The 18834-nt window shown below is 42.7% G+C and overlaps 1 protein-coding gene across 1 annotated transcript in view; it reads left to right on the top strand.

Moving 5' to 3' along the window:
* The first annotated feature begins 2649 nt into the window (after positions 1–2649).
* Positions 2650–18834, top strand: part of LOC121187807 (protein jagged-1b) — a 42159-nt gene continuing 25974 nt past the window's right edge. The window contains exons 1-2 of the mRNA XM_041047245.1: positions 2650–3409; positions 7300–7632. Coding sequence (XP_040903179.1) covers positions 3251–3409; positions 7300–7632 — 492 coding nt within the window. The 5' untranslated portion in view covers positions 2650–3250. The remainder of the gene's footprint in view (positions 3410–7299; positions 7633–18834) is intronic.

The following is an 18834-nucleotide window of genomic DNA, read 5'->3' on the forward strand; positions in this document are numbered from 1 at the left end:
TCACTGCGGTAGATGTCAAATGATGATAATTTGTGAGTTTATTCAGTGCTGGGAACACACCTGTAGAAATTTTAAATTTTGCAGATTATAAACTGCAAAGTAGTTGTTAAAGCTGTCAGGTAAATGTAGTGAAGTAACAATAACAGTATTTCCCTTTGAAAGGCACTGCAGTAAAAGTATGCCATGAAAACTAAACACCCAAGTAAAAATACTAGTACCTCAAAATGTTGATAATATTATAGAACTGTATGTGGGAAACTGGTATTTAAACAAATATCTAATGAATTCCATGGAGCACAATGTCTCACATGTCCACAGCTGTCTCACATTTTGCCAATTAGTAAATACCTACTGTATGTTTTGCAGCACATCCTCAAAGGCCCCTCTCAGCCTTCAGATGCTGTGGGTGTGCAGAGTAATTACATGCCAATAAGGATCCCCCTCCCCCTCTCAAAGCCCAGATTCATGCGAGTGGGGCGGAGTGATGTGTGAATTAGGCCTGAAAAGCTTAATTTAGACTCGCACTATCAACTGTGCCGAGCTCACACAGGGCCTCCCTGTTGTGGACTTAAACTGTGCCCTGAGTAATTGTCTTCAGGTCAGCTCAACAGTGTACACAGAAATGCACATTCTTCTGCAGTTTCCCAAGCCTTTCCACACTCCCTTATTTTGCCTTGAGAAAGCGCTGACCTTAGCCACCAGGGCGCTGTGTGTGTGCGTGAGTGAGTGAGTGAGTGTCGCATGCTCTTGGCAACGTGCCTACTGCCTTCCCATTCACCAACACAGTGATCTTTCAGTTGCAGGGACTGAAAGGCAACTTATCCGGTGGGTTATGCATGGGAGTTGTGTTTGTTAGTAACGCTTCAGAGTGAGATTTAAAAAAAAAAATCGTCCCAAACATAATATCATCAACATCTGAGTCTGTGGCCTCTCTGACACAGTGAGAAGGAAGGGCTGTTGTGTTTTTTTACGTCTCAGAGCTGCTGTCATATTGTGTGTGCCACTGGTTATAGATGGTCTCATGTGTCACGGCAATATTTGTGCCAGATTCTGCTACTATTTGCTTTTTCCAGTTCAAAATATTGTTACAAACTGGTGCTGTGCTGTGTCTGAACCCCTCAAACTCTCAACTCTCTCAAACAAAAGTTGAAGGTGAAATCAAACCACAGATGGTGCATTTACAAGGTCACCATATTGGCCACAGTCACAGACTTTCATGTTTGGTCTCTGTCAATCAGATTTGACCTAACTTCGCCCACGCACTCCTGATAAAGCAACTTAATTGACTTTTTGAGTTTTAAAATCTTAATAAATCATATCTAAAGATGTTTCTCTAGCTTGGATTTTTGCTTATTTAGTAACGATTTGCAGCAAAGTCCTCAAAGGCTTTGAACTGAGATCAATAAGCCATACATCTTCAACTGAAGATGTATGGCCCTCATGTGCCCAGAAGGACACATGTGACCATTAGATGGTGCCAAATACACAATTCTTCCAGTTCATGCAATTAAGACAGAGAGATCTGGGGCCGCACAGTTTTATTTATTTATTTATTTATTATTATTTTTTGGTGACCCTTCCTCAGGTGAACAGACCCAGTGATGCATGTGCGTTTCCGGATGGTTGGTTAGAATTCAGCTCATGTTTGGTGGTCACTGATCCTCTATGCAAATCAACGCTCTGCTCCTCAAGAGCCCTCTGTTCTGCTCCGGGGTCACCGCAGAGCGCCAGGCCGCGGAAACACCAGTGGTTGTCAGGGAAGCTCTTGAGCAACAAGCCCGTGATAGACCTTAAGATGGAGGAGGAGGAGGAGGGAGGATGAATCTCATTAGATTTCCCCCGATAAAGAAAGTACATTGTGTGGAGGTCTTGGGTGCAACAAGACAAGCACTGAAGGTCAGATGTGGAAAATATGCCATGTGACCGGTGCCCAGTATTCAAAAGATCCCTATGCGCCCTACAATTCTCTTTTATATTAATGCGCTCACCCTGTTAGTATTTGCAGCCAGGGGCATCATTAAGCGGAGGCATGTGCGCACAGTATACAGGCCGGCAGCTGTCCAAACAAGTTTCATCACATATGTGAATGTGACGATCACATTTTTGTGTGAACAACTTCCACTTCATCATCCGTAGCAGAGGGATACTTTAATGATGGAGGGCTTCACAGCTTCAAAGCATAGCTATAGTAAACTTTCCCATGCAGAGGCCACTCGAGCCCGACCAAGAACTGTGAAAACGTTTAATTGGCACGGCGGGGCTTTGAAGTGATCTGGAGAACATCACAGCCCTGAAACTGGAGGAGAGGAACCAGTGAGGTGCCACAGAAAAGGTGAAGAGGAAATAGAAAACCCACCGAGGAGAAGAGAGATACGAAATGCATTCAGGATAGTCTCGTGCGCAAATGTGACATACATAAAGAAAAAAAAGGAAGTTTGGATTGGTCCACAGGTGGCTCAGAGTGAACGGGGAGAGGGAAAGAAAGGGATGAGAGCACTGGTGCGCGCTGGGAACCATCCGGACAAGAGCTGAAGGACGGATAGTCCCTGCCTCAGGACACACCCTCCATGCTCTTTCTCTCTCCCTCTCATTGTTTCCCACACTGACTCTGTCGCCGCCGGGCTTCGTATCGGGTTGACAAATGAAAAGGCAGCCGCTTGGATGAGAGGAGCGCAGAGTGAAATCATTCCGCCGGAGACACACAACTTTGTTGGCCGCCTCCACGCACTCATCACGGATTTGGATGAATATAGATGACATTGGGGTTTTTCTAATTTGTTTTTAGTGCGTGGATCAGACTTGAAGAGAGACAGAAGAAGAAGAAGAAGAAGAAGAAGAGAGAGTGTAAGCTAATTGGGATGAGAGTTCAAGTCAAGTGAGACGGCAGATTGGACCTTTAAAGCCTCTTAACGCAGGTGGTGGGAGGAATACAACGCAAGGGGAGTGTGTTTATGTGCCGTGGGTGTGGGTTTGTGTGCATGTGTCATCTCCCAGTGGAAATCCACCCTGGACACAGCGGCAAGGGGGTGATCAGGTGTGTGGGTGTGGGTGGCGGATAAATCCAAGCGGAGACATAGATAGTCATGGTCTCTCTGAACTGGGCGCGATGAAGTGGCGCTGCGGGAGTTTCAGGGTTTAAGACCGAAGAAGGAGGAGAGCTGGGCGGACGGACGGACGCAGGGAGGGACGAGGAGGGGGGCACCACTACCGCCAAAGCGCTCAACACAGTCCCCAGTCCCTTGGCGCAGGGATGGAGAGCTCAAGAGCGCACAGGATAACTCCGCTCGATTCCAGAAACGGGAGCGGAAAGATCACCGGGAGGCCAGACATGAGGAGTGACCGACACCGGGGACTCCTCCACCTGCAGCGGACTGTGATTTTTCTCGTTGCGCTCACGATACAACCGCAGGTAAGCCACCGATTAAGGGCTATTTCGGGCGTCACGCTCTTAAACCCCCGAAGCTGACTTTTAACTGTGGTTCAGTCTGTATTTCTTTTCACAGCTGCGTGAAAACAGTCAGGCATGGAGTCCACACACAGTGTCCCTTTCCCCTTTGTGCTGCCCTCATTCTGCTCTTATATGGCGCTGTGCCCACCTGTTGTTTCACCCCGCTGGTGTCTATTATCCCACGCATAAGAGAACTACTGTAATCCCATTTTAGAAGCATGGGATACAAATGTCAGAGAAACATGTGTGTCAAATAGGAGTTTTGTAGCAAAACCATATATATGTATATATATTTTTAGTATTATATAGAAATCCCTGTTTATTATACCGTTGTTTGTTGAGAATAATGACACAGAAATCAAGCAAAAATAATAGCATACAGCTACTGCATGAGATTTATTTTGGGCATATCAGAGCTAAATAATACCCTAGATCCTTTCTGAGGGACTGTGGTGGCTCCGTGGTGAAAAAAACCCCCTCCTTAATTACCACCCCACATCCTCTGTTCAGCATCCACTCCTCAGTCACTGCAATAATGGAGTAATTGCATCCCCATCTTTAGCACGTTTGCCTGCTGGTGCATAGTCTGTTTGTTAACATTATTTACTCAACATTTTCTTTTGCCACTTTCTGACTTTTTCATATCCCTCCCCCTTCATCCCTCATGGTTGCATGGATGCAAATTTTCTTTAGTATGTTACAATGCTTTGTAGATGACAGCAGAGTCGAAAAGTCACGGCAATAATTTGTATAAATGATTCTGACAGGTTGCTCAGGGCATTATGAGCATTATTTTGTCAGCATGAAAAGATTTGGATTTTATGCCAAGAAAATATTGGGCATGAAGGTGAAAAATGTTTTCCCCTTTTGTCCTGTGAGCTGTCAGGAAACTGCTGGTCTGATCAGGATGCCTATGATGTGTGACAGAACTCAGCAGTAGCAAGAACAGGCCCAGAGGTGCTCCAGAGTGAGCATGTGTGCATGCATGCACGTGTGTGTGATGCATGTGTGTGCGTGTGTTTTTTTAAAACACTGAGCTCACATCCAGCATCTGTGTCTTGGGTGTGTGTGGAGCTCGGGGCCACAGCCGAATAAACTCCGGGGCGTGTGAATGTTGAACGTTCGGGCAGCTCTGCATGTCTCTCTCTGCACCTCTGCAACCCCTTCACAGCTAAAGAACAACACACTCCACTCCCTCCATTCTCCAACTGCACTGCAGTGTGAAACACACACTCAGGTGCTGGTGACCATTTATAATGCAGAGGAAAGGAGACCATCCTCATCAGGAGAAATCTAGACCTGCTCAGAACGGTGTGATTCATAAATGAAGTTCAGCAGTCACTACACGTTGTCCGTTGTCCAGTTTTATTGCTCCCAGGGCTCACCCTGCAGTGTAGGACACGGTTTCAAGGTTGTTTTCAGCTGTGGTTTGCAAAATCAGTGTAATTTATTTTTAAACTAAAGCTAGATGTTTTAAAATGAGATTGGATTAGGTTACACTTCATCGTGAGGTGTCGCTGTAATTTGTCTTGCATCTCGAGCGGACACGGTTTCACAATTTTCCCCCATAGTCTTATTTTGATACAACAACTTCACATTCAAATCAAAGTATTCCCATTTCCTGAAATAAATCAACTAGAAGAGGATTTTGGCATTGAAGGGAAAATCCACCCAAAGCTCCAATAAAAAATGTTTATCTTCTAACAATAGCTTGGTAGATCCATCCAGATATAGCTTCACTGTGATTTGCTGAGGTGTTGAGGTACTGACTGAGGCCCACCTCATCATTTTCCATTAGTCTGCCAAATACTTCATTTTTTTTTTTGGTTCATTCAGTGTCAGAAAATAGAAAACACACACACACACACACACACACACACACACACACACACACACACACACACACACACACACACACACACCCAAAGGTGACTTCTTTAAAAGGCTTTTCTTTGTTTGAACAATTCAAAACTGTAAAATATTCAGTTAACTCTCATTAACGCAAAGGGAAAACAAGAAATCTTGACATTTGAGAGGGTGGAAAGACAATAATGACTTTTTAAATAGAGTTATATGCACAAAGAAACTCTAGGTGAAAGTGTTTGATATTTACTGTGCCAATTGAATTATCTGGTACAACTTTCTGGTGATAACTGGTGTAAGCTGATGTCTCCAGCACCTTGTTTGAGAGGAAAAACTGAGTTTTATTATTGGAGTCTTTTGGTTGTGAACTTTTCTTTAACCCTGTGCTCCTTTTTAGACTTCACCAGTCTCATTCGCCTGGCACAGTTAGATAGAGCTCAGGTGCTGAGCCATAAATGTCAGTCTTCAGACGGAGAGGATTTGTTGTGAGCCAGCCTTGAGTTTTTGGGTGTAGCGAGCCTTTACCTTCCAGAGCTCTCCTGCAGAGACAGTTTGAGCCTTGGCTGGGATCTCTCTCTCTCTCTCTCTCTCTCTCTCTCTCTCTCTCTCTCACTCTCTCTCTCTCCCTCTCTCACTCTCTCTCTCTCCCTCTCTCCCCTCTGTCCCCCTCTCCCTCTCTCTGTGGTCAGGCTGAAGCGCTGAAATGCTGGTATGTGGGGAATGGTTCGGGCAGTGAGAGTGGGAGAGGAAGAAAGGAGGATGTAGAGTGATGAGCGCCACTGTATCTCCACAAGCCTTTTGATGTAGATGAGTCTACCCTCCCTGCACCCCTCCATCCCCCTGACCCCTCCTACCTCACCCCCTCACCCCACCCCCCTTCCCTAAGCTCAGGGACAGGGTGCAGGAGAGGGGCACGCAACCAAACACAATGGGGCGACTGAGGTTCTGGCGGACACATGAGCTCTCGTTGGTCCTGGTGATTTCTGTTATGATTGAGTGCACAGCACTGCAGGGGATACATGATTCAGATTCATGGACTTAATGAGCTATCATTAGTTTAGTGTTTGTGCAAGAATGCCAAAAAGGCTTTGAATTATTCAGATTTATTCATCAGCAGAGGTTTCATGGCAAACTGAGAGAACATTGACTTTATTTTTGTGTTTGGCGCTTTTGTAAGAAGTCAAATCCATTGTTTCATTCTGCTACAGTGACATACAGACACCCAGACATGCAGGCAGGCACATACCTGACCCTGGTGCTCTGTGACTCTCAGGGGGGCTTGTTAACTCTAGAGTGTGTGTGTACAAGAGATTGTATGTGTGTCTCTGTGTGTGTCCCCTCCATCCATCTTTAAACAGAGAAAAGAAAAGGAGGCAGATGAAAAGGAGAAAGGCATCAATGCAAAAAAGCTGATGGCCACAGAAAGAGAAATGACAGGAGCGTTACAGCTTGTTCCCAGCTAGAGAGAGAAGGGAGGAGGAGGAGGAGGAGGAGAAAAGGGGTGTGAGCAGGTTCCCAGTGTCATTGTCCCCTGGGAAGAGAGAAATAAGAAGGGAGTGGTAGTAAAGAAAGACAAGGCAAATAAAAGGAAGTTGACTGATAAATGTTTGGATGAATAGGCAGCAGGAGTGCTGGTGAATTTGTCCATGATTTGGATGGAAAAGTTAGATTTTGTCAGAATTGTGGGAATAAATTTATGTCTTCCGATCCTTCTTTCCCTCCTGCTTTCTGTTTGACGACTGTTGTCTTGTCACGCACGATAAACAGATGACAAAGAGGAAACATGCTGGGAGCCGCAGATTCCCAGAAGTAGCGAGATATTGCAGTGCGGGAAACCCGATAGTCCACTCTCACTGCACTTCATGAGCACACATGTCTTGCATACTGTAACTTTTTGTCTTTCCATGCACTGTGCCAGTTTAATAACAGATAACATACTAATGTATCGCTCTCCTCTCAACCCTTCCCTTCCCTCTCTCTGGACTCAGGCTGCATCTGCCGGGGGGATGTTTGAACTTCAGATCCGCCACTTCCAAAACCCTCATGGACTCCTGCAGACTGGAGACTGCTGCGACCTCCAAGTCAGTGGGGGGCAGCGCTGCTCTGCCAGGGACCAATGTGACACTTTCTTCCAAGCCTGCCTCAAGGAGTACCAGGCCCGGGTCGTCCCAACCGGAGCCTGCACCTTCGGCTCCGGCAGCACAGGAATCTTGGGTGGAAACTCCCAGTCGCTCCGACATCGAGGACACGGTGGAGGAGGTGGAGGAGGAGAGGATGGGACTAATGGACACATTGTCATTCCCTTCAAATACGCCTGGCCAGTAAGTACAGGGGCTGTGCTGGTTATCAGTATGGTTACCAAGGGAACAGGCTAAGCTTGAAGTACAACAATACACTCAAACTGAGGCTAGAGTGGAATAACAATGACACTCAGAGTTCACATTCACATGCTTTTATACCTTCTCTGTAAAAGCACAGTTGGTCACTTCTGAAACAAAAACTGTCCACAAAAATGAGTGCTCTCTTATAACATGAAACATTCCTCTTCACGGATAAAAACAGAGATACTGTTTAGACCAATGGTTCAGAAATGCTGAGGTTGAACTCAAGACCCTGACCAAGTTGCCCCAAGATAAATCTCAGCTGTACTTTGTGTACTTTCAGATGTTTGCATCTACCTGGCACCATTAGATGCTAATTGGTAATCAATGGCTCTATTACTGGTAAATTTACTATTTCTTCATTGATCAGTTCTAAGCCATTAATAAGAACAAAGTTTGGGTTTGCCAGGTTGTGGAAAATCGTGCCATGCTGGAGGAGGACTTTCCACAACCTGTCAACCCAGAAGTTATTCTTAGCAATGGTCTATATCTGATCTGTAAAGCATTGGTAAATAATATATCAACCATTAATAAAGTCATTAATTGCTTGATCAGAAAGTGTTTAGCTCAGAGGACGGCTGTGCTGTGAGATACTGCATTAAAAAATTCCCAGGATAATTATTACAGATGATAAACAGAATTATTCCACATTAGTACAGAATCTCATTTGTAGTTTGTTATTTACTATATCCCAATATTCAGTAATGTTTTTCATCCATTGAGCTCCTCAGTCACTTCTTTTTCCTCTCTTTCTTCATTCTTTCCTCAGTCCATTCTCTTCTTAATGTGAAAAACTTTTGGTCTTTTCGTCACTGTCTTCAGTGTATCGAACAATCTGCGTCTCGATCAAACATCACACTGCTGGCTGCTCCGTCTTGTGTCCTCATTAAAGAGCAAACCAATTAATCTTCCATTAGCACAACAGTAGGCGAGTGTGGCCAAGAAACAGGTATCGATTGTTCAGTACACCTTTCTTTTTCCTTCTCCAGCCTTCCCTCTTTCTCTTTTTCTTTCCCAATAATTCAAGAGGAAATAATAATTTAAAAAAGCACAAATACAAACATTTGTAAGTAGGTATAAAGGAGTTTTTCACCTGTAAAGGCCTCTTCATCAAACAAAATAATGGTTGTTCATTGTGCATTTTTCTCCTGTTACCTATGTAATTTTCGTTTAAACCATGTGTCAGTTAGTCTAACTATATTTTGCTCAAGTATTTAAAACTATTTTCAGCAAAATTTTAGCCTTTCAATATAACTATTTGTCTTCTTTGACACTAAGTTGAACCTCTCAGTTTTTGGATCCGTGATTAGATGAAAAGAGCAATTTGAAGATTGTAGGAATCTGTGGTGATATTTTCCTTTATTTTCTGGCATTTTATAGACCAAACAGTTAATCAAGAAAATACTGTTGTTGTTGTAATGTTGTTTTATTTGTTTGCTTTGAGACCTAAAATTCAAGGACAGGAAATGAAAAGCTTTAAAAGCACAAATGACACAAATACTCTCATTTAGAAGAGCTCCTACCTTCTTCACTCTCCCCATTTTCTAAGAATCTATCAATCCATCTCTCCACCCATTAGTTACTTCTTTCCTAGACTCTTCATTTCAGCAGTTAATGCATGTTTATCAATTAAGCTAGAGCTTGAGAGAATCCCTACAAAATGACTTGGCAAGGACACGAAGGAGTGAGCCACAATTTTTCTAAGGATTTGAGAAGTTTTTTATTTTGCTCTTAGTTTTTCTGTTTTAGTGAGAGAAAACCTCCTGCACTCCTTTCTTTCATTCTTTTTTTCTGCTTTTGATCGCTCCCAGCATGGTTGACTTGTTTCTAATAATGAAAGTATTACAGAAATGCAACAAAAGGCCTTGTGGTTCTAATTCACAATCATATTGTGTTGCAGTAATGTTTGTAATATCGCACAAAACCCAGGTGAAGCTTCAGAGCATGACACATACTCCTGACATGGATTATAAGACAATGGACCCCTGGGTACAGACATGTAAAAGGCCCCCACCCCTCTTACATAGGAGCAAGACACCAAGACTGAAAGAGACCCTTTGTAGTCATTTTGCATCTCTGTGGTTGTTTTTTGTCTCTCTTTAGCTGCTTTGTGTCTCTATGTAGCTGTTTTGCGTCATTTTGTGATTGTTGCTTCTCTTTTTAGTTGCTTTGTGTCTCTGTCTTGACGTATTGCGTCTATGTTTAGTCTTTCACGTCTCTTTGTAGTCATGTTGACATTCTTTTTAGTTGTTCTGTGTTCTTCGCTGTTTGTTTCATTGATTTTACAACAAGAAATAATCACAGTCACCTCAAACAGAGCCTCTGGTCCAGGGCCCCCCTGATCACTCGGGCCCTTAGGCCTGTGCCCAGTTGGCCCATTCAGTAATCCACCAATGACTCCTAATGTATCCACACTAACCTGAGCACACACATGGCAAACACAAGAATGTTATGCACAGTTGGCTTAGGTTTCTTCTTCTTGATTAGTATCAGCCCATTTACCTGTGAGACTCTCTGTCCCAGAGCCAATTATCTTCGCCTTATCTGTGTACGGTTTGATTTTGTGTATGTTTCTGTGTGTGTGTGCGCGCTGTGTGCATACTGCATGTGTGTGTCACACTTTCCTTATGTTTTTTTTCTCCTCCTGTACATTGGGGAGGTGTGTGATTGGCAGGTAAGAGTGTGAGAAAGTTCTCCGTCAGAAAGCCTACCTGGATCAGTTTCAGGGCCGGGCCGCAGGGCGGGCTGGGCTGCAGGGGAGAGAGAGCTGGGACACACAGTGGCAGCGTCCTCGGCTGAAAGACTCGCTTTATCTGGCCATCTCTGGGAGGTGGAGGGTGGTGGGGTGGAGAAGGAGAGGGAGGGGGAAGGTTGAGGGAGGGAGAATGATCTCCCTGCCCCAGGTGAGGGGATGAACAGGTGAGCGTAGTCATTATGAGGAAAGGTGAGCTCTTTCTGTCCCCTGCCCTCCCTCACATGTTCAGTCTTTCTTTCTCTCACTAATCTCTTCAGGGAAATTTGTGCACAAACATGTATGTGTCTATTGGTGTGTATATATTTATGAATGTGAGGGTAGTTGTAATTCATTGTGTTGTGTTTGTTTTGCGTATGATGTAATGAAGATTGTCTGGAGATGTACATGGACTGATAATGGTGCTGTATGTAAGAATATTTCTTTGCCAGGCTTTGTCAGTCAAATGTCACACAACAGGCAATATACAGTATAAACAACACACTGAAAGCTCAGGTGGTTGTAAGGACGGATTACCGAACAGGCTTAGCAGGCATAGGGGCCCTTTGACTTCTTGGGCCCCGAGGCAAGAGCCTCTCTTTGAAGTGACTGTTAATATTTCTTGTTTTAAAGCCATAGAGCTCAGTCAAAAGACACAAAATGACCACAAAGAGATGCAAACAGAGATCACTGATCATCACGTTGTTACTTGTCTGTTTAATCCAGAAAAGTATAAAAAACAGTCTGGAACAATGTGAGGCTGTTTGAGGAGTTACATGTCAGCTGGATGGATAAACTGCTGTTTATTAAAAGTTCACTAACTAACTAACATGTTAGTTAAGTCAGTTAAGCTAATAGCCTGTGGTCTTAGCTGCATACTTGTGATAGACATCGAGTGGTTTTGATCTTTTCTGTCAAATGTCAAACTATTCTTTTAAGGTTCAGGGAAACTTTATAAATACATTGCAATATGTCATGAGACATCACCAGACCAACACAAATTGCTTCCTAATGGTGTCTCATCATGGGAAAAGTGAAGGTAAATCATCCTGTCCCTTATTTTATATGAAAACTAGACAGACAGAGAATGACAGAGGATGTAGTACCATGTCTCTGCTGTTTTCTTTGTCTGGTTTTGGATGTTAAAAACTGATTTTTGCTTTGTCTCCTGGTCGTCAGTAATCTCACAGATAGTCTGAGGGACGTGGCTTCATTCTGACCCCAGATTTAAAATCACAGACGCTCAGCGGTCTGGGATGTTTTAGCTGCGGTTCCCCGCGCAGAGACGGGAAAAGTTCAAAGACTTCATAACTGCGAGGTCATTTCTTTAAGCCCTCTCTCTGTTGGTGGTTTCACTGTTGAATCTGTTTGGAAGACGAAGGGAAACAGAGCGAGCTGCCAAGAGAGAGTTTGTTTCTGATGAATCTGTTTATGTGACTGAAAGGGGAACAAATCAGTGAATGAATCAAGAGGATGAGTGAACAGGTAAAAAGAAGGCGACTAGGTGGTGATAGCACAGAGACAAAGCTTCAGTGGATGTTTTTTTGTGCTTATTCCTCAACATATATGCTTTGATTAAGCCTCCTAAAACCCATGTTTACCACACATTGTGAGAACTGAATCTGATGTTTCCGGACCTTTTGTCACTCAGAACTAGTTCATCAAGGTCTGGTTAAGGCCGGCTCTTTTGTTAAAACCACCTGTGACAAGTGACAACATGATGCTACAGAAATGCCGTTGAACATGAAGCGAATGGAGTGAAGTCCCCACCGTTTATAATCCTCATGTTGAGTGTTAAAACTCATTCATGGTCAGGTTCACTGCCAGAGGCCATGACTGGCGATTCCTAGGAAAGACTCATTCAGCAAAGAGTGTGTGCACAAATGTGTGTATATGTGTGTGTTCTTTGAGTTTTCAGTTAACACCAGTGTCGATCCTCTTGCCTGATTTCGTGCCATTCCTGCTAAATGTAACTTGCATGTGTTTGCATAGATATGAGTTTTATATGTTAGTGTTATCACAAACAAAGCTACATGTCAAGTCATGCTGCAGATTCAGGGCATGAAGAGAAGAAACAGGTTGACATGGAGTTTGGTATCTATAAGCAAAGAGGGGTGGAAGACAGACTGTTAGTTTGTCCTACATATTAATATGTATTCTGAATTTAAAGAAGCCCAGGTGTTCTGGTGGCCTAGCTGTTTAGGCTCGACTGAGAGCACTTTAACCCTTAGACCAGGGTTCACATCCAGAGTCCTGGCTGTGGTTATGGTTTAGGCAAAAAAAGGACTGTGGTTAAGTTTAGAGAAAGACCTTGGTTTTGGTTAAATGTGAATTTAACCTGTTGTGTCTAAAGTCAGCATAAACATTTTTCTGTATTAAATCAAAGCATGCTCTTTCCCTGAGCTTAACCAAGTGCTGTACATTCCTAAACATGACCATTAAAAGTTTAATAATACTGTAATCACTACAAATGGATATTGTACTGCAAGGTTAGATATTTTGACGGAAAACAAATACGTCATCTGTGAACATTTTACTGATATGTATCAGTCTCAAGATCTTTGAAATGGGCCAAATACAAAAATTAATAACAAATACACATTTATTGAAAACATAATTTGTTTGCTATTATTTTTCCTACAAAACCTATTTTCTGTTTCAGTTGTAGTTGAGTAGAAGAAGTACCACAAAAAATACAGGTATCTCAATATTGTATTTAATTAGGAATAGAAATAAAAGTAATTAGAGAGTTGCTTTCCACCACTGACATAGTTGATTCACTTTAATTTTTCTAGATAATCCACAGACATCGTTGTGGACAAGTTTCATTGGAACTACTTTTTTTTTTTCAACACAAGACAGTACAGTCTTTGTGTTGACTGTTCATGGCGAGGTCTGTTTAATATCCTCATGACATTGTTCCTGAAAACACATGTTGTTGTTGAGCTGCTCAAGTGTGGGTGTTGCTATATAGGCGAGTATTTAAGGTAACAAAGCACATCCTCCTCAGTGAAATTCTTCTCAAGCACCGAGTTCAATGCAAAGTGAGGCCGTCATGCAAATAAGTTCAGGTGTAGCTGCTGTGGGCCGAGTCTTCCTGTCAGTCTCTGTCTGCTCTACTGTTATTCTACTGTGACGAATTGAGAAGCTTAGGTGGATTTATTGTGTGAGCAGTTGCTGAAGAAGTGCTCTGATCCTTCATTTAAGTAAAAGTACCAACATAACAATGCAAAAACACTTTTAACAAAAAAGCCGCATTGTACTGTTGTAGCAGGTCAACTGAAGAGACTGTCTATTTCATTATAAAGGATGCGCGCGCACACACACACACACACACACACACACACACACACACACACACACACACACACACACACACTTTGTTGTAGCCTGTGCATTCCTCCTGTGTGGGAGCTGAGCCGGGGAAACTCAGTGAAGGGAAACAAAAAGAGGGGAGCATAGTTGGAGCTTTCTTTCTCTGCAGAGTCTCTCTTTCACTCTTTCTCCCCCTCTCGTTTGTGCTCTCCTCTCTTTTGTCCCTTAATTGACTCTCCTACGCAGCCTTGCATACCTGTGTGTACGCTGATACTGCCGTGCATGTCGTTTGTGCAGACACAACCTGCAGGCATGTGCACACACACACAGCCACTCACACACACATTTCTCCTTATAACCTTTTCAGTTTTCCCACTGTAGACACACCCAAAAGCACAGATCATGAATTCATCAAGCAGCACACATACACAGGAAAAACACAAAGAAGGTTAATTCCGTCAGGATTTGGAGCTCCTGTTTTTTAGAGATAAGTTAATAACTCGGGGGTAAACATCTCAAGGGAAGCGTGTTTTAATGATTTCATTTGTGTGCAAATTGGATTGAGAGTAGGAGCCTCTTTATTAGAAGAGAAAACAGGGAAGGGAACCTTGATTTCCATGATCGCTGTGAAATTACAGTGTGTTTCTGTCTCTGGATGCGTCATTGTGTGTGTCACTGAATGCAGATCGCAGGTATACGAGCTTTGAAAAGGACACACAGGTGTAATTACAGCAAATCGTTTCCTTTTAGTGCCATCGATCTGTTTCTCTTCTTGTCATATCTCCTCGCCCTCCTTCCTCCACCTCCAACATCTCTCAGCCGTCATCCCCCTCGCGCTCTTGTTCGAACCCCTCGTTGTAAACCTTTTGTTCTCTGTGTCACTGCCTTCCAGTGATGTTCAGCCACATCATGTCCCTTCGGATCACACCCTCCTCTCCTCTCTGCAGTCTCTTGTGTTGCTGGAGCTTGACAGGAGCAACCACAAACATTTTGAGCCGTCACATTGTGAAACATATTCTCACCAGAGTCCTCAGTGTGATTTCCACCCTGTCTCAAGACGCCTCTCCAGCTCTGGTGTGTAGCACTCATGGCCTTACTTACAGTACGTCTAACTTGCATCAGTGTGTCTCATTATCACATCATTATAACCCTCTGCCCTCATTCTGTCTGTCTGATTGGGTTTACTGTTTTATGAATCCCATTTTACTCCACCTGTCATATCAGATCACTGAAAAGCCATTTGAAACCATTTAATCCTCTTTATGTATGATAATGCATGATATTTTTTATTTTACATTTATGTTAATTTGATAACCATAACACATACTCAAACACAGAGAATTATTATTAATTACAAGTACACCTTACTGTGCATGTTTTCACATACTTATGATTTTCAGGCATCCTCCCTCTTAAACTATGTGCAAAGTGTGAGTAATTAACGTTAAGGTTACCAGCTTCATTTAGAGAGAAGATCATGTCTAGCTCTCAGTGTGCGTAGGCCTGTCAAATTACTTAAATATTAAAGGTCCTGCACACCCACGCAGGTGTTTTGGTTTATTCCAGCCAATTACACGTCTGCTCAGTTTGAATTTGGGTGCAGCCATGCATGAAATTATGTTTTTGCATCAAACTTCATGTGCTGCTAAAAGTAACATTGACATTACACTTACTTCCAGCAAAATTGTTGATTGTTGATACTGACTCAAAGGGATGTGATAACAGTTCTGATGTGGGAAATGAATAAATAATGAGCAAAGCGGTCAGAAACTGTAAATGTGTATGACAGAGGTCTTGTGGTTTGTAGTCTGGTAGAGTGGTATTGTTGTAAACAAGGTTGTGACACACACTAGAATGGTGACCTTCCATTTTGCGAACACAGTGCATCAGTGTTTCGCTGAATGTCAGAACAGAACAGAAATGTCATGCTTGAATTTGCTGACTGCACAAGCTTCAATTGAATTGAAAATGAATAGGACATAAAGTGAATATTAGCAGGATAGAAGTGAAATGTAACTAAGCCCTAGGAAACTAGCCCAGGCCTTTTTCATAGAAGACAAATTAACATGTCAAAGCAGGAAAAGCAAAGGTATAAATAATCAAATTAACCCATTAGGATGCATCGGCCGTGGTAGCGCTACTGTGGCTGTGTTTTGGTTTGGGTCAGTCTCAATCTTCACGCAACTTTATACATTGTTTGAAAGCTCCAAGTCTCCTAATTCTACCTATGTAAAGCATTTTAGGATCAACATGTCACTGTGACAGCTGCTTTTTATTTTGTAGCAGGTTAGCACACATAAAAAATTCACTCCTTGCCCCTTTTCGGCCATTTGTGAGGTGAAGATGAAGGCACCTGTCCAAATGCTAAAAACTCCACACCAAGTTTTATTCCAATAAATGTGCTATTATGGAAGAAAACCCCAAAATTTCAGTGGTTTTGTTTGCAAGTGCTTGATTGATTCAGACCAGGGTTGAAGAACAGTAACCAGATCCAATATTTTTGCCTACCATTATATTTAGTTTCTTCAGTGAACCCTTAAGTCACACACACGTCATGTACGTCAGGATTTATTCTCTAAGTCGGTTTTGATTGAAAATATGAATTCACTGAAATAGAACAGAGCCATCATAAATGTTATAGCAACTTTTCTTACAAATGACCAAATGTCTGCTGACAAAAAGGCCTAAAATGGCCCACGGTCTAATCTGTCCCGCACCTGAGCTGTCTCTAATCAGGCGGTTTAGGTGAAAACACCTGTGTGGCAGGACCATGGGTGAATAAGATCACGTTTTCAGTATTTAGTATTTGCAGAAAATGGCTGGTATTCATGTGACCATGATTCTAAACAAAATACTTGAAATAACTGTTGGTGATAATAGTGCATTCTCAACTCAAACCACAGTCCATTGTAAGGATAAGAGGTTACACAGTCTATCAAAACTGAATAACGACCCATATTCAAAGATCACTGACTGGTTAACAAACACAAGAAATTAACAAGTTTTAAAGCCAGAAATCTGAGTGCCTGTTGATATAATCACTGACTCATGTACAACTTCTGTTTGACCATGACTTGGATGTGTCATGGTCATTCTGTCTTTATTCTTAATTCTTTAATACCTTTTTACTCTTCAGGTCATTGTTCTTTGTTTAAGAATAATCCTGATTGTGACACTAAACCACAGAAACCCTTGGTCCGTATTGTTCTAAAACTGCTCTTATATCCTATGAAATATTGTTACTTACTTTACCAAGACTTTGGAAATCAGACATCTCACGCTGTTAACACACACTCTTCTGTACACACACCACTCCCAGTGTCGTTCTATTTTCTCTCTCATAATGCCTCTCTCTGAAAGTGCAGCCATGGATGTGAAGCATCCAGTGGCTAGACAAGGTAATTTCCTGCGGAAGTCAGAGAGGTGGAGGGGGGGTTCGTTGGGGACGAGGGCAGTCGGTCTGGGTTGTGATGGGGGATGTGAGGCAGGGGTGGAGGGTGATAGGAACACTCGCGATTAATGGGCGAAAGGGTAAAGTTGATGTAAGCAATGCAGAGGGGAGATGGAGTGAAGAAGAAGGAAGTGAGAGTTAGATAAGGGAGGAAGGTGCGGGGTAGTTAGTAGATGATCTCAGTGTGGGGCACAGGTGTTTTCGGTGGGGGTGTGTGTGTCATAACGGCTTACTCACACTGTTGAGAGAATCATAAGCAGTAGGAGGTTAAGGCGGGGTGAGAGGACAGGATGGAGATGGGGCAGGGCGACATGGAGGATGAGGGCACATCGTGTCAAGAGGCCTCTGTTGTTCTAAACTGTTTGAAGTGGCCGCATAGTTTCGTGTAAGCCAATTAACCCTGCAGGAATGTGAGTGTCAGACAGAGAGGGAGAGTCGATGCAGAGAGGGACAGACAATGATGGAAAGTAACTAAGTACATTTACGCAAGTACTTTGCTTAAACACTTTTTTTTTTTTTTTTTTTACTTTATTTGAATATTTGCATTTGATGCTACTGTTAACTTCTACTCCACTACATCCCAGAGAGATGCAGTCACTGGTTACTTAGCAGATTAAGAATTTATTTTTTAATATAAGATAATGAATGTCCTATAATATACAACCTTTTTGGTTCAGAAAGTAGCAGCTGTCACATTTCAGGTGTCTTTAAGTGCGGTTCTATGCACCCAAGTGGAAAAATTTGTGTATTGATAGAAGTGTAAAGGAAACAAAGCAAATATATATCTGTACTTTCAGTGAAGTAGGATTCCAAGTACATGACTGGTAATGAACTAATTGTGCATTCTTGTATTGCTACTTCTGTTTAAGTGAAGGTGCTGAATACTTTGTGCACCAGTGGAGACAGAGAGTTTGAAGGAAAGACAGAGGTGGTGATGGGTAAATGGAAAATGAGAGAGGGCAAAGAGGGGAAGATAAAGTCTGATGCTAATTACGTTCAGAATGAAAGAAAAACAGAGGGGACGGCGAGAATGCGAGAACGCAGACATGTAATTATAGAGACGGGGTCATCGGAGCAGGGTGGGGTGGACGACTGCACACCGGGGGTCTAATTCCTCGTCTCGTGCTGTGTGTGTGTGTGTGTTTTATACTTGAGGGCAGGGAGATGCCATGCAATGGCTCATTTCTGTAGAGACTTGAAATTCACAAATTAGCCACCATAACATCATGCCTCCTACTCTCCTGGGCACTGGCCATTTCTTGGTCCAAAGTGGTAGATCTTTTTCTTTGTTATTATTACCAAGAATCAATCAGTGACACAATAATCATGTTTGACCCGAGGCTGCCTACATTGTGGTTCTGTAGGGAGCCTCAGTGGTCAGATAACATTTTATTTTATACTTCATTTGAGTGGAAACCAATCAATACCGATATGTGTTACTACCTCTGGCAGTATTCTTTGCAAATAATTTCAAACTGACAATATGGAGCCAACATGCACAGATTATAATATGATCACACTGACTGTATGTACTTGTCTTAAATGTTGCAAACCTGGAGCTTTGTCTCTGGAATAGTAATGGCATTGTTACTGTGGTTACCTCCACTACTAATTGGTAGTGCAGGTGAGGTGTCAGCTATCCAAT

This window comes from Toxotes jaculatrix, chromosome 9 (assembly GCF_017976425.1).
Source record: "Toxotes jaculatrix isolate fToxJac2 chromosome 9, fToxJac2.pri, whole genome shotgun sequence".
Classification (NCBI taxonomy): Eukaryota; Metazoa; Chordata; class Actinopteri; family Toxotidae; genus Toxotes; species Toxotes jaculatrix.